The sequence below is a fragment of the Erigeron canadensis genome, chromosome 8 (assembly GCF_010389155.1).
Source record: "Erigeron canadensis isolate Cc75 chromosome 8, C_canadensis_v1, whole genome shotgun sequence".
NCBI lineage: Eukaryota > Viridiplantae > Streptophyta > Magnoliopsida > Asterales > Asteraceae > Erigeron > Erigeron canadensis.
Window position 1 is genome coordinate 335,206 of NC_057768.1, and position 27,709 is coordinate 362,914.

The following is a 27,709-nucleotide window of genomic DNA, read 5'->3' on the forward strand; positions in this document are numbered from 1 at the left end:
AAAACATATGGAAAACTTCCCGAAAATTGTCCAATATGTGGCTGGCCACATCACATGCTAGTGTATTAATAAACAAGCAGATAAGTATGTGACAAAATTCAAATATGAAACAAAGTGTACTTGATAAATATGCATGTTCATGGGTGAGTGAATATGATCCAGGTGGGGCATCTTTTGTACTCATTATGTCAAGTGACCAGAACCTGACATCCAGGAAACTTCCTTGCAGGTCTAGCACACCAAGAAAACAAAAAAAATAAAAAAAACAGGACAAGTATATCGAGCCAAACATATTTCTTATTCAATTACTATAGTCTAATAAATGAATGTGTCTATAAACAGATATTTGATGGTTTTGAGTTCCATAATCAAATCATTTGAAAACCAAAGTTTGTCCACAAACTCCTCTCAGCTTGTGCCAACAATGCCCAGCGTGAGAAACAAAACCATAAATCAATGTAGGTACACGTCCTGCCGGAGGCCTGCCTTCTTCGACCATGCACATTCACACCACAACAAAAACACTAACCTCAAACTTCAACCCCATGAACTAGCTTAGGTATCCTCTACTCTCGAATGAAAAACAAAGCTTGGAAACGTCGTTGTTATGTCCCTGTTAGTAATTACAGAACTTAAATCAATCAAAATTCAAAATTATAAGGGGGTATACATGATATATGAGAACTGAAAACCAAACTATATTCAGGTGTATCTCATCTTTATATGTTGATGATTAAAAAAAAGTATGCATGGTAACATCAAGTATACAATATACTTCCAAGATGAGAATTTATGCAAGTTTTAAAAGTATGCAATCTGCCAGATATTTAAGACTATGATAACAAAGAGAACTTACTTAAGGTACTGAAGTGTCATATTCTTCAAAAGAGATGGATGCCTAAGTACAAGACTCCTCCATTCTTCCTTGTCAATCTTCCCGTCATGTTTTGTATCAGCTTCTTCAAAGGTCTAAGCAAAACAATAAGCATCAGTTGTTATTCGGTGCAGCAAACATTGATGCAAGGAACCAGAATATTCTATAGTTACAGCTATGTTCATCTACAAGAGTCATATAGTGACCGTTACAAAAACAATGAAAACAATTTTGATCCGTTACCCTCCCTGCGGCCCTGCCCACCCATTTTCGTACCTCTACCTGAAAAAATACATATGCCTAGACTTGGAACCAAAAAATAGGGTCATCTGAAGTACCTTGTCAATGATGCTCTCGATCACGTCATCTGAAAGATTCATCCCAGACTCGGCAAGAGTAGCTACTACCATTTGCTTAACCTACATGTTGACAGAATTATCAGTGTGTTGAGTATTGACTATTACTATTTTTAGCACATGCAAAAAAAAATTTTAAAAAAAATTACCTCCTGCCTCTCTATAAAACCTTGCTGCTTGAGATCGTAAAGCTGAAAGGAAACTGAAAATAGAGAAAGAGAGAACAAGGGATCATTAATAATACAATACAAACACAAACAATCTTCAAGATAGGGAATTGCAGAAGCAACCCCTCATAAAAAGCCAGCCATCTTCATATCTATTAGAGGAGGGAAACTGATCAACTTACATTCAATCTTATCATCAATCGGTGCATTAGGATGAAATACTGAGAGTGCACGAGCAAACTCCTCAAAGCCTAGGATTCCATTATGCTTTGTGTCAAACAGGTCAAACACCTGGACTTGAATAACAGGAAGAGTATTCAAAATGTCTAACAATCAAAATAATCTAAATAAATGAATCTCAATACCATCCCATATTGCATTTTTTCTTTAAAGTCTATTAAAAGTGGGTAACCTATTCATATTGATACTGAACATTTGGATCATATATTACGAGAATTAGAAGCTAGATGCGCTTAGATAACTTCCCCCCAACCAAAAGAAAGAGACATATCAGCATGCAGACCTTCCTGATTATATACTATACAGTTATTAAAGAGCACATACCCGGTCAGCAAACAAGCTTTCTTTTTTATTTGTCTTAAACAGCGCTAACTGAAACTCTTCCTGCAATGTATCAACAAAGTTAGATTCTGAGAGGTGATACTCCCTTGGCAAGTTGAATAAGAGAAAAGACATCAGTACGGACCTTATTAATTAGACCATCATCAATAACTGCGCTGCTAATCTTCTTAAATAACTCGTAGAGTGCCTCAATTTCACTTACACTAACTACATTAAGCATAAGTAACCTTTTTCAGTATGTTGGCATCTTTGTTTTCACAAGTGAAGCAACGAAATAACACTTAAGATCATCAACATGAATGACTGACTACATTGATGGTAAGCCTAAAGAACCAAGAAATAACTGTTATCATTCTGCCCCAAACAGGGATCAAACACCTCCATGACAAGCTAGTATGTATAAACAAGTTACAAAACTTTGAACACCCATTTGAAGAATAGTTATTACGTTTATAAAGGAACAATGGTCACTCGGACATGATCACTACAATCACAACTATCATAGTTCAATACAGATTAGATATCATCGCCTAAACTTATTGTGGCTCTGTAGTTTAACTATAATAGCCAAAAAAGTTTGTAAAGGAAAAAAGAGAAACAGGATATAATGAAACCAGTTCAAGCTTTATCCAAGTAGCGGTTTAAATATAAATACTGCAAGGAATATCTTAGACTAGTTGCATACACACTGTCTCTCTAGCCAGAATTTCAGGATCTTCGAGGCCTCTTGATTGTTTGTACAAATCAAGATCACAACAACTTAGAAGGGATGCAAGTAAATGCCTGACCCCCTCTAAGCACTGAGACATGTTACTTGTTTCAAATCAAAATGACCCATACTTGCTCCTGAAAAGAAAGTAAGAAATAACACCGTCAAGGCATTTTAACTACATGCGAAAAGAAGTATAAAACAGGGTCGTGGCATTTTTAACCTTTTGACCATTTCCTATTGCTGTTGTGATTTAAGGTTTTCAATTCAGTTGATGAGAGGAGCAACCAAACTATATCTGTTAGAAGTGAAATAGCAAATTATCAGGAGACATCGTTACAAGAGCAACGTATAATTGGTTTGGTTCAAATCTTTTTACGAAGATAAGGTTATGAATGTTTTGGTTATTATATCAAGTATATAATTTTCTTTAATCAATTGAAGCATTTTTACACATGAGATTTAAGCTGAACATCGACGTCGATAAAAACGACTACTTTATAAAGAAAAACATCGTCACAGCACAACTAGAGAAACTCACAAGCCACACCGAACACGAAAAATCACAAAAGAATCAAGAATCTGAAATCATGTGTACTTAAAAACAAACAATATCCTCAATAATTCCAGCATAATTCAAAGTTCGTTTAAACCCTTATTTGAGAATTTCAATCATTCAAAAACCAAATAGCTAACTGATTAACACTTACGGATCTCACAAAATGAATAAATTAAAAATAAACTAAATGCATAAAACTAATAATGAATTTGAATCAACTAAATAACTAACCTTTCGAAATAAAAAACAGTGCGAGTTTGTAGCAGACAAAAATTGAAATTGAAATCGAAATCAATGAATATTAATGTCTTAAATTAATCAAATTGCAAATAGAAAAACAAACAAAACCACCGTCTCAAGAATAATAATTAACCTCGATCGATATATATATATATGAAGAAAGAAATCACACCCTTTCTTTTCTTGTTACCTCCCTCCTTAAATTACCTTGTCAACACTTTTAGTCCTTTTACTTGTCGGATGTACTTTATATACCAAAGGTAAAGGTAATGCCATAACCCGATATATGTCACGGAATAATCAAAGGTTATTCCTATTGTAGAAACTAGAAAATTTGACAAGTACGGTTTGGTTTAGGTCGGACTTTTAACTATAACCAAAAACCGGACCATTATAATTTGGTTTTTGAAAACTACAACCATTGGTTTTTGGATTTTTCAGTTTTGATTTTTTTGTTTGAGTTTAATTCGGTTCGGTTTTTCGGTTTCAGTCGGTTTTTAACCACTTATAGGTTTGAGCTAAAAACGTTTATATGTTTATACCTTATGATTACACTATAATTTCACATACATATATTCTGATATATATAATATTTTTAACGAAAAATTTGGGCTCGGCGGCATGATTCTTTATATACCCAACTTCTATTCCAAAGGAAACCTATACTGAGAAAACCTATTTCCATTCATGAGAGCATTTTGCTTAGGGGTGTTCATTATTAGGATTAACCAAATAGCCCACCCAATCCATTTGACATTTGTATTATTTGGATTTTGTTTGGTGTTTGGGTGAAACCGAATAAGAAAGTTGTTAAACGGTTTGGTTTTGGTTTTAAAAATTTTAAATGGGGCCCAACCAAAACCCGATTAAGCATTTAACGTTTAATAAAAATTATAATAACCTAATTTAAATGATATTAATACGACTCTAATTATTTAAATATGTTGTTCTACACATCTAAAAGCATATAGTTAGTTGAATAACCTTACATGAATAAATAAAATGATGTAAATTGACATTCGAATTGCATGATTATTTAAGTATATTAAATAAAAATTTGAATAGCATTTTTTATTTGGGTAATCCTGGAACCGACCAAATAACCCGAACTTTATTTGAGTGGTTTGGATTGGGTGCTCAGATATATGGATTGGGTATTGGGTGGTTTTCTCATTCTTAAAAAACCGAATAACTCTATTCACCCAAAACCCGACCAAATGAACATCCCTATTTTGCTCATATCAAAATTTAAACCTAAGATCTCTCGGTCTCAGTCTCCACCATATATCAATCTATTTATTGATGATTTATATTTAATTTAGATTCACTCTAGTTAATTGCTGGATTTAGGTCGTTTCAGTTTGTTTTGTCAAAAATTAAAACAAGCAACTGTAAAATTAACTCAATATGTTAATCGTAGTTTTTCTCAAAAACCAAACCCACAAAAACTATACATTTATCTCTGTTTCTCACTAGCTTATGTATGTATATATATTCTATAATTCTAAATTCTATAATACTCAAACTCTTCATGCTTTTGTTTTTGAACATTAGCGTATGATTTTGTGATATATGATTTGTTAATTTATATATTTATGTGATAATTTACTGTAAAGTTTTTATTATTATTATTATTATTATTATTGTTATTGTTAATTTGTTATCGATCGTATGCATAGGATTGAAAAGATATCTTAATCTTAATCTATTTTATCTTAATCTTAATATATATTGAAAGATAATTGACCTAATCTCAATTAACTAATTACAATCCTTAACTTTTCAAAAATAATTAAATCAACACATATCTAAATTAATTTACACTTTTTAGTTTTCAACTAGATTTTAGGCCCGTGTCTAATACACGGGGCTTACGGCGTTATTAATATTGGATGTTAATATATTATAGTTTAAAACTTGGTATACTATCTTAATATATACTATAAGACAGTTGAACTAATGACTTATTAACCAATCAAATCGCTCAATTTCATCAAATTGACTTTCGCTTATGTTATCATTTAGATTAGCTGTAAATTCAAAATCCTAATAATCATTATCCAAATATATCATTATATTAATTTGTAGAAAAGTCTCATTAATTTACACTTTTTTGTTTTTCATCAATTATTTACACTTTTTAGCCCTGAATTCTTAAGTTATATTTTTTTAAGCCATCTGAGAAAAGTTTTTTAAAATTTACAATCATTTAATTAATTAAAATAATTTCAACATATGAACTATTGTCTATAAAAAACTATTTCAAGACCTAATGATATATTAACTAATTGAATTGCTCCGCTCAATTTCAAAATAGGAATCAGTTTCAACATGGGCCGATTAAAGAACAAAGCATGATTTACAACAGAGGGTTACTTGAATACTAAATTCAAATCAATATGAACTTCATTCAATATTCATTCTATCTCTCAATAAAAAAAAGGTACATGATTTCCTCCTTTTTTATATATTAATTTTGCGCATTAATGTTTAAAGTTATAATTGTCACTTAAATCAAGAGTTCTAAGTATTATCAAAGAATATGAAAAATAATCCTAATTGTTATCTAATTAACATAGGACAAATGATTGAAAATAAACCTATTCGTGTTATGGGTTTGTTTCATGATCAAATACATATACCTGGATGTCAAGTACAAGATCACGAGTATTTTATACTTTAATTCTTAATTAACTTTCATAATAATATCACATTTTGAGCACAACTGATTTCAAAAATTTTTATAATAGAGAAATTATTATAGCATGTGCCTTCTGGATTGAATACGACAAAAAGAATATGAAAAACAATCCTAATTGTTATCTAATCTACATAGGACAGGACCGACAAGCGATTGAAAATAAACTTATTCGTGTTACGGGTCTGTTTCATGATCAAATACATATACTTGAATGTCAAGTACAAGATCACGAATTCTTAATTATCTTTCATAATAATATCACATTAGGAGCACAACTGGTTTCAAAAATTTCTATAATAGAGAAATTATTATAGCATGTGCCTTCTGGGATGACTATGACAAATTCCATCAATATGTCTCAGCTAATAATGACAGAGACGAACCCGTGATTATTTTATTACAACATGCAAAATATACACTTAGAACCGTATATCTTCAAGATTATAAGGTTTTATAAATTAAGTGTATAAAAATCTAATATTCATAATATCGTAAACCCCGTGTCCAGTATTTGACACGGGTCTAAAATCTAGTTTTGGGTACTAAAAACGTGATCTATATATCATCACTTTGAGTTTTATATTAGAATATTTTTAAAAATTATGTTCATCGAAGTTGTTTAATGTGACATGCTTAACGATATTTGAACATTAAAAAGTCATAATAGGTCACTATCATTTTTATTTGTTTTATTGTTATTACATTCTAATTTTATACTATTGGAAATAATTTCTAATCTTTAGATGAAAGATATCTTAAATATTTCAATTAGAATATGACAATGTTATATGTTTTTCTTATAATGTATTATATTTTTATATACTTTATTTTTCTTATATGTGTTATGACAACTACTAAAAAACTTCAACAAAAAGTGATAGTACAATTACTCTTAAAATCGTAATATATTTATATTAAAATTTATTTATTCTTAATTGATTTTATATTTATATGATAAAACATATTATTGGATACATTAGTTATTATTTTATTAGATAAACATTAGCTATTATTCTATCGGATATATATTAGCTATTATTTATTTATTTGTTATATAAAATTATTGGGTAAAAAGTATAAATTTGTGATGAAAAACAAAAAAGTGTAAATTAAAGTCAAAATTGAAAACAAAAGTCAACATTATGAATTGAAAAAGATCATCAATTTACACTTTAAGCTAATTTAAAAATAATTAATAATTTATTGCATAATTTCTATCTAATAACAAAATATAACTAAAAGTTGGATTAATTACAACATTTAGATTAATACGAATTAATATTTATATCAATACTTTATTTTATATTACTTTTGTTGTAAGACTTATCGTATAAATGAGACGCCTTTCAGTTTTGTACAATTTTAACCTTGCATGCTCATCAATATTAATAGTCTTTAACCAATAGTCACTTCTTGCAAACTTGTGATTAAGATAAGTATCTGATTAAAAAATGACTATTTTTATTATTTGAACTATATAATATATGTATCTACATGACAAACTACCAATGTAAAAGTAGAAGTTCAATAATAATGTTTTTAAGTGTGCCCAAACCCCGAGCAAAACGGACTATTTTCAACATTTTCTACAAGAAGATGTCTAGCAGTTCTCTTTCGCTTCGATAGATATCAAATTAACTTTAGCAAACAGTAGTCTGCCATATAACGTGTAGAAAAAATACAATACAATTAACAATCCTGTTAAAAAAAAGGTAAAATAATATTACATGGAGTACAACTTAGATGGGCTTGAATCTAATAGTTCTCTTTCTCGCTTCAGTAAATTTGGGTTGGGCAACTTTGAATCTAACTCGCTAGATGTGGCAAGTTTGGGTTGGGTAATAGTCCAAAATGGGCTAGTAGGCTAGATTTGCCCCACAAACCCTCTTTTATCCATTGATGAAAAGAAACTAAAATTAAGTGTGGTTATAATTACCAAAAAGATGTTATTACAAATTTACAATAACTGAATAGAATGAACTTGGAAATTGTAACCACTAGGGGGAGAACCCGTACGATGCACGGCATGATAATTGTCCATTGTTTTCATGTTGTTAGTTGTGTAGGACGTGCCATGTTTTGAGTCCCATATGATCGTGCTGAAATGCTGAATACTTAATCACCAAACTGTAAAATATATGTAGCTTATGTTATAATAGACCTTTGCCCTTTCTTGGATAGACTTCAATTCTTTTCTGGGTTACTTTATGTACATGTCAACTTTATATAAAAACATAAGATAAATCCATAAAAAAGGTCATCTTTTTACTCAAAATTCCTAATAAGAGGAATCTATTTAGGTTTCGTCTATTAAAAGAATTTCATTTCTAAAAAATTCTCAATAAAGGTAATGCCGTTAGTTTTCATCGTTAAATCACCCGTTAAATGTTACGTTAACATGTCACGTCATTAGACAAGCTCACGTGGACATGTGTTCCAACTTGTTTTCCAAGTTAATCATAATAAATTTATTATGGGGTCAATGTTCCACAGCCTAATCGGGGTTTGTGTATTTTACATAAACATTGAAGAAAAATTAGGAGGGAATAAATCGTTTTTTTTTTCTTTTTTGTTGTAATATCCACCACCACTACATTGTGTTTTGTACAATGAAAAGAATTAAATGAAATCCTCTATTGACTAACGACATATTTCACATTGTGTATTTTACAAAACCCACGTAATTTAATTTTCGCCATTAGTTTTCCTTACCGGGCGTGAAGTAACGGATGTACACATGTAATTGAACAAAAATAGTCTGTTGTCCAAATACAAAGAATTCACCAGTTGTTGTTGTGGTTGTTGTGGACTTTATTCGATCCTTAAGGTCAATAAAGAACTAAGTTCATTCGCGCTAAGAAACAGGATAGGTGTGAGAGTGGTGTTGCGACCTGAGTGGCATTACAATGCAAATATGGTGTATATGAATAAGTATAGAATCTCACTAAGTATTTTCATTTTCAGTCAATTAGTCTACATAAGAAATTTTAGATGACGTGACACGATAACATGACATTTAACGGGAGAGTTGACGTTAAAAACTAACGATATTCCTTTTATTGCGAAATTTTTAGAAATGAACTCCTTTAGATAGACGAAAATTAAATATATTCCCTATATTAGAAAATTTGTGTAAAAACGTTACCTTTTTATGGATTTTATCCTAAAACATTGTCGACATCCAAAAAGTGCAATTATAGACATTAAACACCAGCATAAGAATCAATTTAAAATTAATCTCAGACAATACAAAATCACTTCCTAGCACTATGATTAAGTTAGTTGCAACTGCTTGTGCATTTGTACAGATTGTATGAAAGCCATATGAAGTTGTCCAATATAATCCTCAAACACATCACTCCAAAAAGCATGCAAAAAATGGTTGGGAGGATCCACAATTGAGTCACTGTAACACATTATAAAAAATATACTCAAACTTAAGGTATCATATAATGTAAATAACAAAGGGAAGAGGGTTAGCTTAAGGTGTATAAAGATTCAGAATACAAAGAATCAGAACAATAATCAGTGCAAGAAGATAATGTATCACACTTACTCATGTACTCCTGATTTTCCATCTTTGTCACACACTTCACCCTTTTCAGGATCACTTAGAACTTGTTTCTGAATGAAAAATAACATAAACGTAATAAATAATCCAAATTCACAATTGACATAATCTTTCAGTCGTGCGCGTAACTGTGAGTTTTGCAGAAGGTGATGCACGTAGATATGGCGGCCATTGTACTAGATCTCTAAGCAACCTCACTTCTTCATCGACCGAAACATCGCTACTAAGCTCTAACCAAGCACCCTCCAGCATAGGTGACTTGGCCAGGAAGAGTTTCAGTAAATTAATCTCAATAGCCAAGTTACCAAAGTTTTCTATTGTAAAATTCTTGAGATGATCCAGGTTTAAACTCATGTCGTCTCGTAGATCAAGCAAGTCCATGGAGGTTGTTTTTCGAACAGGAAACTCTTCACTACTACTAAACATCTGATCGATCAAAAAAAATGGAAAAAATATGTTAAAAAAGAGGTAGAGGTGTAGAACCATTACCATATATATGTAGTAGTACGTACCCGGAAAGAAATTTGCTCTAAATTTGGCGAACTCCTGATCATACAAAGGACAGAAGAAATTTCATCTTGCTCCATCAAGCACACATCCAAATAGAGATGTTTGAGGTAAATTAGTGAACTTGGAAGCTTTTGTGGCATACCACCTGTGGCCAAGTACTTTAGCAAAAACTCGGATCAGCAAGCAAGCAGTACTAGTATTCTTACATAAAATATTACTCATATTCTTTAATTAGCTGGCATGGAATATTTACCCTCATATAATCATCTTCGACTTGCAAAGTCTTAATCAAAGGTACACAGGTTAACAGCTCAACAAACGTAAACGTATTCTCTCTCAGGAGGCCCTGATATCGGCGCTGATATTGGCCCGTCTGCATTCAAATAATCTAAAATTATCAACATATCTATTGATATGATGGAACTCGATCTGTAGGTGCAGTTATATGAATGTACGTTACCAGACAGATACGTTCAAGTAGTGGGCAATCAGAAAGGAAACGTTTGAACGTTTGAGGATTAATCAGGACATTGAAGAACTCCAGTGACTTCAACCCACTAAATCCATGAAATGTCAGTGGATGTTCAAAATAACAATTTGCTAGATGTAGGAGTTCCAATCCCTGCAAACAAAAGAAGGGAGGCTGTAGCTGGTAGTAGTATCTTCCAACAGGCTCAAAGATCAATTTTTTCACTTTATTGGTCCCTGAAAGATAACGTATTCTGTCGTTAAACTCAGCAACCATATCTGAATCGTATGCATCAATAGAAATAGCTAGCTCCTCTATCGGACCCTCGTGCCGAATCAAAATAAGGACGAGGGCAAAGACAAGCTTATCCATCTCTGACTGTCCACAATCACGCAAACTCCCCTCAAATACAAGTTTAGGCATGGTCTTCCAACAATATCTCCATTTCCTTGACAAAATGCTGGTTCTCAATGCATCTTTGATTGGCATAAGAGTTAGAATATATTCACTTATATCTGGTGGAAGGCTGCTAATTCTATCCAAATCCAAGCATTGAGCTTTCATCTTTTTATCAACTTCTTGCTCCGTCACACTTCAGAGGCTGCAATGTAAAATGCATTTAAGAGAGAGTGAGAAAAATTTATTTGCATATCATTAACAAACATTCATTAAGATAAGTGAAAGGAAATATGAATTACTGCATCAAAGAATGTAGAAAACTAATAAACTCTACAGGTCATATAAAAAAATTGAATGTGTATAACTTTAAAGTTTAGCTTGTAATGTACCAAACTTCTAATACATCTATCTGATGACTATTGGTGTTGGAAGTTGCCATTATGAAAAGAAAAAAACACGTAGAATCTCACATGTAGACAGTTTATGAGAGGAGCAACCAAACTATATCTGTTAGAAGTGAAATAGCAAATTATCAGGAGACATCGTTACAAGAGCAACGTATAATTGGTTTGGTTCAAATCTTTTTACGAAGATAAGGTTATGAATGTTTTGGTTATTATATCAAGTATATAATTTTCTTTAATCAATTGAAGCATTTTTACACATGAGATTTAAGCTGAAGGTATAGCCTGTATCGGTGTAAAGACGTCGATAAAAACGACTACTTTATAAAGAAAAACATCGTCACAGCACAACTAGAGAAACTCACAAGCCACACCGAACACGAAAAATCACAAAAGAATCAAGAATCTGAAATCATGTGTACTTAAAACAAACAATATCCTCAAAAAATTCCAGCACAATTCAAAGTTCGTTTAAACTCTTATTTGAGAATTTCAATCATTCAAAAAACAAATAGCTAACTGATTAACACTTATGGATCTCACAAAATGAATAAATTAAAAATAAACTAAATGCATAATACTAATAATGAATTTGAATCAACTAAATAACTAACCTTTCGAAATAAAAAACAGTGCGAGTTTGTAGCAGACAAAAATTGAAATCGAAATCAATGAATATTAACAATGGTTTAAGAAAATGTTTTCTAGTTTTTCATTTTTAATTTTTTAGAAAATAAAAGGGGTTTTTGTTTTTTAAAAAACAAATAAAAATTTTGAAAATGCGTTCTAACTAGAAAATTAGAAAACATGTTAGAGTTGTGAGGGGAAGGGGTGGAATGATCGAATTGGAAAATGTAAATGAAAAATAAAAAACAAGAAAAAGGTGTTTTCAAGTTTTCTATGGAAAAATAGAAAACCTTGTTTTTTGTTTTCTTAGAAAACATTCTTAGAAATCTATGATTAGAACGCGTTTTTTGTTTTTCATGTTTTTTTGAAAAACAAAAATGAAAAACAATGGGTGTTTTCTATAACCAAACGCCCCCTTAATGTCTTAAATTAATCAAATTGCAAATAGAAAAACAAACAAACCCACCGTCTCAACAATAATAATTAACCTCGATCGATATTTATATGAAGAAAGAAATCACACCCTTTCTTTTCTTATTACCTCCCTCCTTAAATTACCTTGTCAACACTTTTAGTCCTTTTACTTGCCGGATGTACTTTATATACCAAAGGTAAAGGTAATGCCATAACCCAATATATGTCGCGGAATAATCAAAGGTTATTCCTATTATAGAAAATAGAAAATTTGACAAGTACGGTTTGGTTTAGGTCGGACTTTTAACTATAACCAAAAACCGAACCATTATAATTTGGTTTTTGAAAACTACAACCACAACCATTCCTATTGCTTAATGTCTACTAATAACAAAATATAACTAAAAGTTGGATTGATTACAACATTTAGATTAATACGAATTAATATTTATATCAATACTTTATTTTATATTATTTTGTTGTAAGACTTATCGTATAAATGAGACGCCTTTCAGTTTTGTACAATTTTAACCTTGCATGCTCATCAATATTAATAGTCTTTAACCAACAGTCACTTCTTGCAAACTTATGACTAAGATAAGTATCTGATTAAAAAATGACTATTTTTATTATTTGAACTATATAATATATGTATCTACATGACAAACTACCAATGTAAAAGTAGAAGTTCAATAGTATTGTTTTTAAGTGTGCCCAAACCCCGAGCAAAACGGACTATTTTCAACATTTTCTACAAGAAGATGTCTAGCAGTTCTCTTTCGCTTCGATAGATATCAAATTGACTTTAGCAAACAGTAGTCTGCCATATAACGTGTAGAAAAAAAACAATACAATTAACAATCCTGTTAAAAAAAAAGGTAAAATAATATTACATGGAGTACAACTTAGATGGGCTTGAATCTAATAATTCTCTTTCTCGCTTCAGTAAATTTGGGTTGGGCAAATTTGAATCTAACTCGCTAGATGTGGCAAGTTTGGGTTGGGTAATAGTCCAAAATGTGGCAAATTTGAATTTGTAAAATAATATTATAGACCTTTGCCCTTTCTGGATAGACTTCAAAACAACTATTTTAATATCTTTTTTTTTGGGTCACTTTATGTACATGTCAACTTTATATAAAAACATGAAATAAATCCATAAAAAAGGTAATCTTTTTACTCAAAATTTCTAATAAGAGGAACCTATTTAGGTTTCGTCTATTAAAAGAATTTCATTTCTAAAAAATTCTCAATAAAGGTAATGCCGTTAGTTTTCATCGTTAAATCACCCGTTAAATGTTACGTTAACATGTCACGTCATTAGACAAGCTTACGTGGACATGTGTTCCAACTTGTTTTCCAAGTTAATCATAATAAATTTATTATGGGATCAATGTTCCACAGCCTAATCGGAGTTTGTATATTTTACATAAACTTTAAAGAAAAATTAGGAGGGAAAAAATCGTTTTTTATTTATTTATTTTTTTTGTAATATTCACCACCACTACATTGTGTTTTGTATAATGAAAAGAATTAAATGAAATCCTCTATTGACTAACGACATATTTCACATTGTGTATTTTACAAAACCCACGTAATTTAATTTTCGCCGTTAGTTTTCCTTATCGGGCCTGAAGTAACGCATGTACACATGTAATTGAACAAAAATCGTCTGTTGTCCAAATACAAAGAATTCACCAGTTGTTGTTGTGGACTTTATTCGATCTTTAAGGTCAATAAAGAACTAAGTTCATTCGTGCTAAGAAACAAGATAGGTGTGAGAGTGGTGTTGCGACCCGAGTGGCATTACAATGCAAATATGGTGTATATGAATAAGTATAGAATCTCACTAAGTATTTTCATTTTCGGTCAATTAGTCTATGTAAGAAATTTTTGATGACGTGGCATGATAACATGACATTTAACGGGAGAGTTGACGTTAAAAACTAACGATATTCCTTTTATTGCGAAATTTTTAGAAATGAACTCCTTTAGATAGACGAAAATTAAATATATTCCTTTTATTAGAAAATTTGTGTAAAAACGTTACCTTTTTATGAATTTTTTCCTAAAAACATTGTCGACATCCAAAAAGTGCAATTATAGACATTAAACACCAGCATAAGAATCAATTTAAAATTAATCTCAGACAATACAAAATCACTTCCTAGCACTATGATTAAGTTAGTTGCAACTGCTTGTGCATTTGTACAGATTGTATGGAAGCCATGTAAAGTTGTCCAATATAATCCTCAAACACATCACTCCAAAAAGCATGCAAAAAATGGTTGGGAGGATCCACAATTGAGTCACTGTAACACATTATAAAAAATATACTCAAACTTAAGGTATCATATAATGTAAATAACAAAGGGAAGAGGGTTAGCTTAAGGTGTATAAAGATTCAAAATACAAAGAATCAGAACAATCATCAGTGCAAGAAGATAATGTATCACACTTACTTATGTACTCCTGATTTTCCATCTTTGTCACACACTTCACCCTTCTCATGATCACTTAGAACTTGTTTCTAAATGAAAAATAACATAAACGTAATAAATAATCCAAATTCACAATTGAGAAAATGTGTATCACCATGAGAGATATGTCCAACCAAGTAAAAGCAACTTTAGATGTTAGCTATATATGTAGTTGACGCATCCGACATATTTGAAATGTACACTTTTAGCTCACTCCCATGATATACAACTTTCAGTATGTAGGGTAAAGCTTAAGGTACTGACCCTTAAAGTTTTATTCACTTCTAATATATGGTCTGGTATCAAACACTTGCGTTTCTATTTTCATAACACATGTTTCACTTGCAACTGTTACCACATAACTATAGATACTAAACCAAGACATTCTTGCCTAGTCAACTATGCCAAGTGTTCCAGCATACACGTACCTTGTTCATGGAAAGGAGACCCCTGCCTCACTTCCATCACACCATAAGTTTTCACCCCTACGGGAGTCACCCTTCCTGCACTTTCCACTGGTACATGTAAAGTTGTACCAATTATTCTTTGTCCGGATAGGGATAATTTCAACCTTACACCTGAATGTTGCAACTTGCATGACTGTAAAAGAAAAAGAAAGACGACAGCTCAGATAAACAAATTGTTGAAGGTCGAAAAGCCAAGCACAATGTCTATAGATTTGAATTTAAAATCCTATTACTATGTTTGGGTAGGATTTTACACCCTTATTCAAACATAGTAACAGGATTTTACAAAGTGGATGGGTACATAATAGTTATAGCATTCACACTGCCGAAAACAAAAAGATGATATCTACTGTAGTGGGACACGGAAGCATAGTTTTGGATGGCTAGAGGCACACAAAAGTAAAGTTGTCCATGAAACTGTAAAAAATAAGAAATATAAAAAGTTGATATCAAGGGCACAATCTTTATACTACGGTTTAGCCAAACCAGCCCGTTTTGACCCAGTTACAAGCCTAGCCGACCCTTCCCTTTGAACACCTTGAGAAATCAGTATTTGCCTTCTGTATAAAATTAGGCTTCTGTGTTTGATTAAAGGGTAGTTTACGAATCATTTATACTCTGTATTCCTTAGTATCATGCATACAAAAGAAAAGAAATGAGAGGTAACCTCTTAGACAAATCAGAATTTGGTGAATTCTCCAAAAGCTCTTTCTAATTTCTTAATTTGTAATTGTAACTTTTTGATTAAATAAGCATTATTGTTAGCTCGTATTGCAAAGCTCAACTAAGCTTTATCTCTTATTAGTTGATCTTTCATCTATTTGATCTTCATATCCATTTCCTTACAATGTCCTTGCAATACTACATCTTGATGATGCTTAAGTGTTGCACCACTCTACCAGCCTTTTCCTGCCAAACAATCAAAACAGAGTAAAAAGAATAAACTATTAGCTTTTTCCAATGGTTTTCTATAACTCTTAATATTTTACTATACCCTTATTCCACTGACTTAAATATAGAGTATAAAAAGTTCAAAAGGCTATTTGTTTTTAGGATAACATGTAACAATATAAGGCAACTATTGTGTTATATGCATGCCAGACATGTACATAGGACCCGTAAAAAGACAATATTTCTATGATCAATTCAAGACCGGCATCGAATAGGAAGTAGATGCAAAAAGCAAAAACAATGCCTCTGATTTTAGTATACATAAAATAAGAAGTTTAAATCAGTTGTACTTGGTTTACCAACTAAAATGATATTTCTGGGATGACCTCCCAAGCCAATTTCATTGACCAGTAAGGCAGATCTGTGAGCTTCACAAACACTGAGTAACCCGGAGAGAGTAAAATGAGATATTTACTTTATGGATATACAACTTTACCAAATATTTCCCTATATACTACAAAAAGACATATAGTCGAAGCAAATATCAAACCTTTTTCCCATCATTTAACATTATTCTACTTGTGGCACTGTCCATTATTTCCTTTTGCATCAACATCTTCTCCTAAACCAAATCAGAAACAAAAAAACAACAAATAGTTAAAAGGTAAACAACCGTAAATAATCTATATATCGGAAAATACACTAAAAAAACAACCATTGCCTTTCATATCATCATTGTTTTCATCGCTTCCGAGATCATCAGACTTAACATACTCATCTAACGTTACAGAATGCCCGTCTTCAGTAGAAACCAAATTAGTAGTCCTGCTTATTCTAAAAAACACACAAATACAATTTGCATCAGGGCGGGGAAGCTCCCTTGCTCAATCAGTTCTATAAGGTTTATGAGTAGGAGGACCAATATGGGTTTGGTATATATGTCCATCTCCTCTAATCTATACACTTGACCTCTTATTCAGTCCTTTAAAGTGGAGAAAAAGTCATGTCCGGGTTAGAAATCTGCATACGTTCTTGTTCAGGTGGTGTACCAAGGTTTAACTATGTAAACTGTTCTATTCAATAAGTTTGATTATTCTTGAACTAAAACTGATTTTGTATTCATAACTAATGCATTGACTATTTTAACAGCATCATAAAAGTAGATAGAACTCGAGTATTTTCACTCTAATCACAGCAATCTACACTTAAAATTTGTATCTGTTACAATATAAATAGATATGTCGTACTTTATATATGTATATAGTGTATTTTTGTAAAGTAGAAAAATGGTTAATAAAGGAGAGGGTCAAATGGATCTCATGGAGTAAAAGTTGCCAAAGTTGATTTTTAATGAGTTTAGCATAGAAAAAGATTAATCTGAACTCGAACAGTAAGGAGTCAAGTCGTCTATCGACTGAACCACATATTTTTTTTACCTTTACTTGCATCATACAGACGTCAACTCTTCACTAAACTGACGGAAGCGGAAGATTGGCAGTATTTTATTCGTACATGGGTCATGCAGGTTAGTTCCTTGCTGGCTTGCTGCATGATAAAATATTGCTGTCGGACGTTAAAGCTTCTACCAGATCCTGTCTGGATGTCACATGTCTTCCTGTAACAACAGAAAGTTAGTTGGCCAGGGCAGACCTGTGCCAAATATCTAATCAAAATTTATGAAATGAAGTTACACAAAGAGGTTGTGAATGAGAATTTTGTATAAAGTATGCAGATGCAATTGCTTGTAATAGTTGGCCATGTCTTCCTGTACATGTCACAAAGTTGTAGCCCGCGTAATAGCAAAGCGCCAATAAGAAGGCGGTGTTTTAAGGTATGTACGTTCACTCGACACTAATGCTCTCAGTCTCCTACCTATGATTTTAGGCTTGTAGCAACTATTCTTTTTCTAAACGGGTCATTGTATTTGTTTTGATGTGTTCTAAGATGCAGAGACTGATCACATTCTGATTGAACATCGTAGGTAGTAGGCTAACTTAAAGCATATGTAACGACATCTATGCTCTTATGTATGATTGTCATAACTATTTTGTTAAACGGGTCATTGTGTAAATTTATTTAACAGGTTCAAACATTTTGGTCGGAAACATCCTAAGTAATAGGCTAAGTTAAAGCATAGGATTCTGAACAAAATTGAAATCGAATCATCACTACTGACCTTCTCAAAAGTATCAGTGCGTCTTGGAATCCACCCACTGATCGCCTCACCAGCGGCAGAATACAACCAAGCTGGCCAGCCAGAAGCCACTTATTCACCATGAATAAATTATAGTCAGCAGGAAACAAAAACATGATGTTTATCAAAAACTTGAAAAGAAAAGTGCATTATATGAAACACTTGATAAACCACACACCGGGTTTACCTGATATTCCAGCAACTCTGGCCACCCTATTTTCTTGAGGTAGGAAGCCAAAGTCTTCAGCAGAATTTAGATATATTGAGCACAAAATTTTATTACTCGTAATAAGGTTGATGATAATAATATGTAAACTAGTTTTTGTCCCCGGGCAGACATTACGTAACATCTACACATGTAGAAAAAATTATATAAAATATGTGGCAAAAAGTTAAGAATATGAAAGTTTGTTGACGAAAGGAAAAAATCTAAAAGTTATGTGGTAAAAGTAAGAAAAATGAAACCTTCGTGAAAAAGGTTACAAAATTGAAAGTTATCTGACAAAAATAAAAATAAACAAAGTTATATGGTAAAAAGTAAATAAAATAAAACTTTGGTGACTGAACTTCAAATACTTAAAGTTATGTGGTAAAAAGTTAAGAAAATAAAACTTCGTTGACAAAAATTAAAAATCGAAAAATTATGTAGTAAAATTTGTTGACAAGAGTTGAAAAAAAAGTTATGTGGTAAAAAGTAAGAGAATGAAAGTTTCCTGGCAAAAGTTGAAAAAATAAAAGTATAAAACTTAAATAAAAAAAAAACTTTATGTGTGAAAAGTAGAATAAACGAAAGTGATGTGACAAAAAATAAAGGGCAAAACTTTAGTAAATTATTTATGTGATAAAAAGTAAGAGAATGAAACTTTCGTGACAAAAGTTAAAAAAACAAAAGTTTAAAAAGTAAATAACACAATAATTTCGTGCAAGAACTAAAAGAAATAAAAGTTATATGACAAAAAGTAAAAGTTTAAAAGTTTTTTTGATAAAAAGTAAAAAGAATGATGTATTGTGGCAAAAATTAGGAAAATGGAAGTTTAAAAACTATATAAAATCAAACGTTCTTGCTAACAGTAAAGAAATTAAAGTTATGTGACAAAAGTTAAAAGGTTAAAGTTATGTGGCAAAAATTAAGAAACCTAAAAATCTAAATAATCTAAATTTGTATTAAAAGTAAAACATGTGAAAGTTTAGGGTAAAAATGTAAATTAATAAAAATAAAAGTATTTTGTGATAAAAGTAGAAAAATTAAAAGTTTGGTGGTGACAATTAAAAAATTAAAAAATGTACTGTAGCCAAGGCTACTTATTTTGTTATATATAAATAATGATTAGTTACATGAAATCAGCCAAACTATAATTCATTTAGAGCTTAATCATAAATAGACCATGTTTAATTAATTCAATTTTGTTTCATGATATTAAAATTTTAGATATTTATATCTCTATATAACTAAGTTAGGATATAAAAAATCCTACGTGTCACTATTATTTCAATGACAAGTATGATTTTAATATAACTAAAAAGGGGTATACTTGACACCTCTAATCCCCTCTTTTAGCCTAATACTCCATTCTTAATCCTTAATTTTTTACAGCAATATTAATCTAAATTAATTTACATTTTTTTTGTTTCCCATCACCAATTTACACTTTAACCCCAACTAAAATAACTTACACTTTTTTGTTTCTCATCACCAATTTACACTTTCACTCAATTTAAAAATAATTAACTTACGCTTTTTAATTTTCCATATTACACTTTAATTCAATTTAAAAATAATTAATAATACTTTTTTGGTTTTCCATCATCAATTTTACACTTAAAAATAATTAATTTACACTTTTTGGTTTTCCATCACCAATTTAGATATAACAAATAATTAAAAGTTGTTGTTTGTGTTTGTCTTAAGTTTAGATATAACAAAATAAAATAAAAAATTTAAACTAAAGTTGAAAAAAAAAGGTTAACTAGATTCAGTATTTATATGGAGTTAATTTTCATATGTTTTCTGCTTTAGTTTTAAATATTTTTTTTTAACTAAAGTTGAAAAGAAAATGGGGTTAACTAGATTCAATATTTGTATGGACTTAGTTTTCATATGTTTCCTTCTTTAGTTTTAAATTTATTTTTGACTAAAATTGAAGAAAAAAAAAGGTTAAGTAGATTCAATATTTATATGGAGTTAATTTTCATATGTTTCCTTCTTTAGTTTTAAACTTAATATACTTGAATTTTAATATTTTAGCTTTGATTAATATATTTTAAGACTACGTATCCATTGGACGGGTCTGAACACTAGTTTGTGTGTATATATATATAGAGAGAGAGAGTTAGGTTATTGTGAGAACTAAAAAATTGTCGAGAACCATGATCTAGACCAATCATTTTTTTTCATTATTAAAATTTATTTAAAAACTAAAAAGGGTATTTTAGTAAACATTTCTCCTAACCTAATTATTAGGATTGTCCGTACGTTTTTTTCTGCTAGCTTTATATTGTTTCAAAAATCAAATACCAATGTATTTGATTTCCTATCCCCTGAACGTTCCAACATCTTAACAAAATATTTACAGGTATCAATGTATGACTATTTTAACCTTTAAAGAGACAAAACAAAACCCACATCAACCCATTTACAAGTTAATTGAGTAGAAATTCACAAGAAAAGGTTATTTATTTTAACATAAATGATATTTACTAAAATATAGATAATATAATAATAATATGTAATTATTGATGAGAAAACGATATTATAATGTCTTTTGTATAAGTATGTCAAGAGTTAAAGTTTATAACTAAGTCTAATAAGAAAACTGAATTTATATAAAACTAAAAGAACATGTGTCAATCAAAGATTACGCCACGTGTCGTTTCAAGAATATGTGAATCCTCTTTTAGTCTATTGTTCTTAACAACCATGTCTAACAAATATAAAATTCACCTTTTGCAAAAACATTAATGAGAAATCGGTCAATTGTGTAATAAAGGTTAAAATATTCCTTCTTTAGAAGCGTTTGTATAAAAGAAACCCCGCTATACCATCCGACTTGATATGATTTAACGTTTATTATCTACATTTGAATATCTCGATTATTTTTAAGTATATGTTTACATTTTAACGTATATATATTTTTTTGTTCCACATATTATTTTTTATTCTGATAATATTGTAAAACACTTATATTTGATACGGGTCTAAAATCTAGTATGTTATAAAGTTAGACTGCTTATAGATTTGTTTGATTTTTTTTCCTTTGACTAGAAGGGTACTCGCACGTTGTAACGGAACATCTAAAAGCACATAAAAATGTAAAAGTAATTCAACTCATATATAGCGTACAACTTATTTAATAAAAAGTCTTGAGAAAATCTGCACGTTACGCCAATTGAAAAAATACGTAGACCATTACAATTTACACCCATTACATTTTTACATGTTCTTTCTAGCTTAGTCTTAAATGTTCTTACATTAACTATTTAATTTAGTGTCCTTGAGCATTAGCTCAATGGTTGAAATACCATCCCCTTATGTATGAGGTCTTGAGTTCAAGTCTTGGGGAGAACATAAAGAAGTCCCTCTATGAGGGCTTGACTTGAGTATACCCATGTTCAGGTCTGAAGGGGCAGAGTTTACCCCTATTGATTGTCGTGCCTTCGGGCAGATTAGTAGGGGGTTTTCCCCCATCAGGTATTTAAAATAGGCATTTCTACTTCAAGGGAACTATCTAGCGAGGACCCGGTTAAGAAAACGTATGCTAGACCTTCCACTGTCGATTCGCGACACGAAGTTTCCAACGAAATTCACCTTTAAAAAAAAAACACTGGTTAATTTAGTATTTGAGAGTGTGTGGTAGTATTTGAGAGCGTGTTATGTTACGTAGAAGTATTAAGAAAAAGGACATTTTAGGTATATAAAAATTGTTTAATTTCTTAAAATAAAAAAACCAATTTACTTTATAAAGAGGTATAGATATAGATATATAATTACCACTATGATTGAAAAGTAGCACACAAATGGCAGATAGATTGAAATAAAGAAACTGCTCGGTAACACATAAGTAGTAGATAGATTGATATCTTTATTAGACTAGCTACTTTTTTCTTTCGCAACCATATCACTCCATATGTAATGTGCCAGAAATATAAATTAAAACTAAACGGATGTAAATATATACGTAGATTAAAGTAAACTAATTGGTTCCTTTGTTTTGTACTTCCTAGTTAGCTCTAGTGGTTGAGCACCTGCTTTATAAGCAGGAAGTCTTGAGTTTAAGACTTGGAAAGTACATAGGAAGTCTTCCAATTAAGGCTTGGCTTGGGTATACCAGGTTCAAATCTGAGGGGGCAGGGTTTACCTCTATTGATCGTCGTGCCTTCGAGCGGATTAGTATGGGTTTTTCCCCCATCTGGTATTTGAAATAGGCATTTCTACTTCGAGGGAGCTCTCTAACGCGGACCCGGTTAAGACAACGTATGTTAGACTTCTTGTTGTCGAATCGCGACACGAAGTTCTCAAACGAAATTCACCTTTCAAAAAAAAATTTGGTTACTTTGTTTTGACTTTGATAAAAATAAATTAAAAGGAATTAAAATATAAATGTAGTATAGAATCTGAATAAATAAATCTTAAAATATACTCGAATTTAGAATGATATAATGGTTAAAAATAGTCTAAAAGGACTGTTGTTAGAAATATTTTATAATTGTTAATTGGATCGTCTTTTTTAATAGTAAAATGATAAATCTTTTTAACCAAATAATCTAATAATCCTTTTAATACATTAAAAACTTGACATGTAGTATTCACTAATTATCTTTTCTAATCTTGCCCTCTGGTTTTTCCATATGTCATCATCTCATAGTTAAAAGGATAATTAAACTATTTGATTAGGAAGATTAATCATTTTACTTTTTCATATATAAATTTGTTATATTCTAAAAATTATCATATTTTATTACTAGTGAACTACTACATAATATATATCACTTTGAAATCTTAATTATTTTTAATTTTTATTTTGTTGAACGAGCATAATACCTACCCGTTGCGGCCAAATTTTGTTTTAGGAGTGACAATTTGTTATAAGGGTAAATATGGTAATTTAGTGTTGTAGTGTGTGAAGGGACACTTTAAAAACTATAAATATGCTGAAGCGTGCTTTTTAAGAAAAAAAAATGTATGCTTAATTTTTTAAGACATACCATAAATAAAAATCCAAAATGTTTATAAGTGATTATAAATGTTTGATATTGTGGAATTTTTGTTTGGCTTTCTATTTTTTAGTGATATATTGGAAATTTTATGTTTTGTTTGTACGTCTCTACTAGTATATTTTTTTTTAAATTTTTACTTAGATACTTAATTACTAATTTACTATCCTTCAAAATTATATGTTTTTTAATTGTTACAATATTACTATCCTTCGAAATTTATAGTATTATTATATTTCAAAATTTCTTTAACGTATAATTACTTTTTCATGAAAGAGATCATCAATGTCAAATCACTTTTGGAACTGTATTAGGTTTTTAAAACTTTATAATAAAACTCTTTAACGTACACAATTAATGTAATGTTTTTCGGGACAACGTCCGGATGACATATTTCGATAGTTACTAAATTCCGGCTAATGGAGATAAAAAAAAACTAACGACATGAACACCCATAATTCTATTTTTAATATATATTGATTATCAGGGATTAAAAATGTAATGAACCTAGTAGATGATTTGATGACCATGACTACCAAAGTGCTTCCTAGCTATTATATCAAATTAAATGCACAATCGCATAAAATCAATCTTAGGAAATTAGTTTTAAAGATATCAGATAAGCTACTATTTTATTCAAAGATGAATAAAAATTATCTTTCTATCTATTAACAGAATTTTTAACTTATAAGAAAGTTCCAAATTGAGAAAGGGAAAAACATAAAACAAATGTTCGTAAGAAATTGCCACAAAATTTGATTCATACCGGCCATCTAGGACAATATATTACATAGTTTAAATCTTAATTGATCCTTGCAAATCCATAATCTGTTATTGGAAAATTCATGCTGGTTTACAGTAGCATCATTTGCATCTATAATTTGAAAATCTTAGATAATAAATATATCCACTATCACAAGAAGTAAATATATACATAGTTGTCAAACTCGTACGAGTCACGAGTCAACTCGTAAGAGTCGAGTCAAAATCAAGTGAAACGAGGCGACTCGGTAGATGATTCGTTTTGCTCCAGACTCGTAGCATGACTCGTGTTTTGTTTTACGAGTCATACTCCGAGTCACGAGTCACAAAAATAATTTTTTTTATTTTTAGTTTATTTTTATTTTTTATAACATAACTCTTTTATTTGCTTTCAAATTTGATTTTATTTTAATAATGTTTACTATTTTTAGCATAATATATTAATAAAATACTATATTTCTGTAATAAAAACTTATATATAATCATAAAATTATATATTATCAAATATCCTGACTCTTACAATTCAAGTCACGTTTCGATTCACGAGTCAAAAAATCAGATTTCGAGTCGAGTCAAAAATACTGAGTCGAAACTATGAATATATATATATATATAGAAATATAGCACTAGCATGCTAGGTTAATTTTGCAAACTGAGGGGGGAGGGAGCCGTGAGCGAGATGAGGAGGGAGATGGAGCGAGTTGAGGGAGCTTCGGGTGCCAGCGTCGCAAGCTCGGAGCGAGATGGGTCGAGCGAGTTGTGAGCTCGGAAAGGGTTGGAGGAGGATTGGGGAAGGAGGGGCTGAAAGTGTAACATTTTTTGACAGTTGCAGGGACTAGCAGTGTAAGTTTTCACATACCAGGGACCAAAAGTGTAAACTGGCCTAAAGTTTCATTTCTTTTGTTTTTTTTTTCTTTTAGCTGCGATCCAAAAAAATTTTATATTTTGTTTTTTTTGAGCTGTGCCAAAAGTAAAAAAAAAGGGCTGAAACTTTATTTTCTAAAGTTTTTTTTTCTAACATAATGTAAATTTCTTTTTTCACATATGTAATGTTTTTTATTATTATGTAATGTGTTTTTTAATATTACGTATGTGTTTTGTTATTAGTTATGTAAAGTTTATAAATGTGTTTTGTTTTCTTAACATATAAATTTTTAAAAAAAAGTTAATTATGTAAAATTTATAAATATTAAGGGTAAATTATTAAAATTTGAAGGAAAGGTTGGAGTTTCGGTTGCCACTAAAAAAGGTTGAAAAAAGGTTGGAAGGTTGAAATGAGGTGGAGTAATTTGATTGGATAAATTTGAGGGTTGAGAGAGCTCAACTCTCCGGCTCCCTCCCCCCTGAATGAAAGCAACCCATATGTCTCTATTATATATTCGTGTGTGTGTTATATAATTGTTATTCTTCAAAATTTTTAGTTTATTTTATTGTCAATTGTAGGTTTGTTATATAATTGTTCTTTTTAAATTTATTTTGCTGGCTATTTACATTTTTTTATTATAAATTTGGAATATGACAAATTGACATATATTTTGTTATTTTTTGTTGGATAAAAAGATGACAACGTTGGTTCATTGTCAAGATTGAACCTAACACATATTAATCATCATCTAACACATGTTATTATTTGATTCCCTTTTTGACATATATATTTTAAGACTATTCGTCCATCCGACGAGATTGAAAACTAGTAGAATAATATATCGACGATATCTTTTAGCTAGAGTGATAACAATGTTTCCAATATTAATGATAAAAATTTAGGTAACAAATTAAATTCAAAACTTTAATCTATTATTTTTTAAAAATCTGACTTGGCCAAATTATTCAGTAAAAAGAAATAATTAAATGTCATGTAAACGAAAATCCTACCTGACAAAAGATAAACAATACCACATAGAGGAAAGTTATTTTGAGAACCATAAAAAAAAAAAAGAACGTGAGAACCAATCTGAGCCACACATCTCATCTCCTTTTTTCTCTCTCATCACTTTCATCCAAATTTTTCAAAACGTTTTATCTCACAAACCGTGCATCGTTAGACGAAAAAAAACCATGGGTAGTCTTAAAATTTTGTTCTCTTTCATTAGAGATGCGACTTGATATATTTTTGACAAACTTTTAAATTTCAAAATTTTTTTTTTTTTCGAATTTTTTTTTTTTACCTACACATGTGTAGGACATACCTACACATGTGTAGGATGTATAACCTACACATGTGTAGGATGTGTATAATGTATACCCTGCACATGTCCTGCACATGTGTAGGACGTCCTACACATGTGTAGGATATACTAACTACACATGTGTAGGATTATCGCTAAAAAAAAAATTAAAAAAAAATTCGAAATTTAAAAGTTTGTCAAAAGTATATCAAGTCGCATCTCTAATGAAAGAGCACGAAATTTTAAGACTACCCATGGTTTTTTTTTCGTCTAACGATGTACGGTTTGTGAGATAAAACCATTTGAATGAATTGGGTGAAAATGAAGAGAGAGAGTATTAAATATCATCAAGATCAAAATCAATGACTAGGATTGGTTCTCACGTTCTTTTTTTTTTTATGGTTCTCAAAATAACCCACCTCATACCACATAAATATAAATATAAATTGTATTATTTTAGTTATATAGACATTAGCTTAAAAACTATGATTTTATACCAAGTTATGATGTAATTACATCAAACCGTGTAGAACCACTATGCTATCTTATCGATTAGATCATTTTTGTTGAAATTTTACAATTTTAAGATAAAATTAAGAAGTTACCAATATATTTTTAATGATTAAATTACATCACGAGTTTCTTATCTTTTAAAATATTTTTATCAACACTTTACATCAATTATTTACATCACTCAACGCACCACCACCAATGTTCGTCACCACTGGCGCTGCTATCACCGCCAGTTACTGCCATCAACATCGCCGTTACATTGCGCTGGTATCATGCTAATTTGTAAAGACATTTCATATGAAATCATGTTCAAATTTAACCCCCAAAGATAATATTAGATAAAAACAAGGACTCGCAAAAGGGCAATGTAATGTAGGTGGTATCTTGAGCACTGGTCCACGACTCCACGGGATGTCTAACCCAATTTAAAAGCATAACCGA

The 27,709-nt window shown here is 30.6% G+C and overlaps 2 protein-coding genes across 3 annotated transcripts; both read right to left on the bottom strand.

Annotated features, from left to right (window-relative positions):
* Positions 1-279: 279 nt before the first annotated feature.
* Positions 280-12,209, bottom strand: LOC122609958 (calcineurin B-like protein 2). 2 transcript variants are annotated; one of them, XM_043782919.1, is made up of 10 exons: positions 12,156-12,209; positions 2,912-2,986; positions 2,665-2,825; positions 2,104-2,186; positions 1,962-2,021; positions 1,580-1,688; positions 1,380-1,432; positions 1,213-1,293; positions 857-969; positions 280-613 (listed from the first exon to the last, which is right to left on the bottom strand). In XM_043782919.1, the coding sequence occupies exons 3-10, from the start codon at positions 2,786-2,788 to the stop codon at positions 556-558; spliced, it is 681 nt and encodes a 226-aa protein (XP_043638854.1). In that variant the 5' UTR covers positions 2,789-2,825; positions 2,912-2,986; positions 12,156-12,209; the 3' UTR covers positions 280-555. The 2 variants fall into 2 exon arrangements, with proteins under 2 accessions (XP_043638854.1, XP_043638853.1); XM_043782918.1 differs by lacking the exon at positions 12,156-12,209 and adding an exon at positions 3,479-3,562.
* On the bottom strand, positions 9,369-11,334 carry LOC122609957 (F-box/FBD/LRR-repeat protein At1g13570-like). Its single transcript, XM_043782917.1, has 5 exons — positions 10,730-11,334; positions 10,523-10,642; positions 10,272-10,427; positions 9,745-10,185; positions 9,369-9,594 (listed from the first exon to the last, which is right to left on the bottom strand). The coding sequence occupies exons 1-4, from the start codon at positions 11,300-11,302 to the stop codon at positions 9,853-9,855; spliced, it is 1,182 nt and encodes a 393-aa protein (XP_043638852.1). The 5' UTR covers positions 11,303-11,334; the 3' UTR covers positions 9,369-9,594; positions 9,745-9,852.
* Positions 12,210-27,709: the final 15,500 nt, after the last annotated feature.

What these genes read in the sequence shown, in the direction of transcription:
- LOC122609958 (XM_043782919.1), bottom strand. Translation starts at nt 2,788, where the DNA reads ATGTCTCAGTGCTTAGAGGGGGTCAGGCATTTACTTGCATCCCTTCTA. An exon ending in GATTGATGATAAGATTGAAT is followed by an intron (nt 1,433 to 1,579) that starts GTAAGTTGATCA and finishes CTCTATTTTCAG; the next exon opens with TTTCCTTTCAGCTTTACGAT. An exon ending in GTTTTATAGAGAGGCAGGAG is followed by an intron (nt 1,294 to 1,379) that starts GTAATTTTTTTT and finishes GTCAACATGTAG; the next exon opens with GTTAAGCAAATGGTAGTAGC.
- LOC122609957 (XM_043782917.1), bottom strand. Translation starts at nt 11,302, where the DNA reads ATGAAAGCTCAATGCTTGGATTTGGATAGAATTAGCAGCCTTCCACCA. An exon ending in TCGAAGATGATTATATGAGG is followed by an intron (nt 10,428 to 10,522) that starts GTAAATATTCCA and finishes TTTTTGCTAAAG; the next exon opens with TACTTGGCCACAGGTGGTAT. An exon ending in TAGAGCAAATTTCTTTCCGG is followed by an intron (nt 10,186 to 10,271) that starts GTACGTACTACT and finishes TTGATCGATCAG; the next exon opens with ATGTTTAGTAGTAGTGAAGA.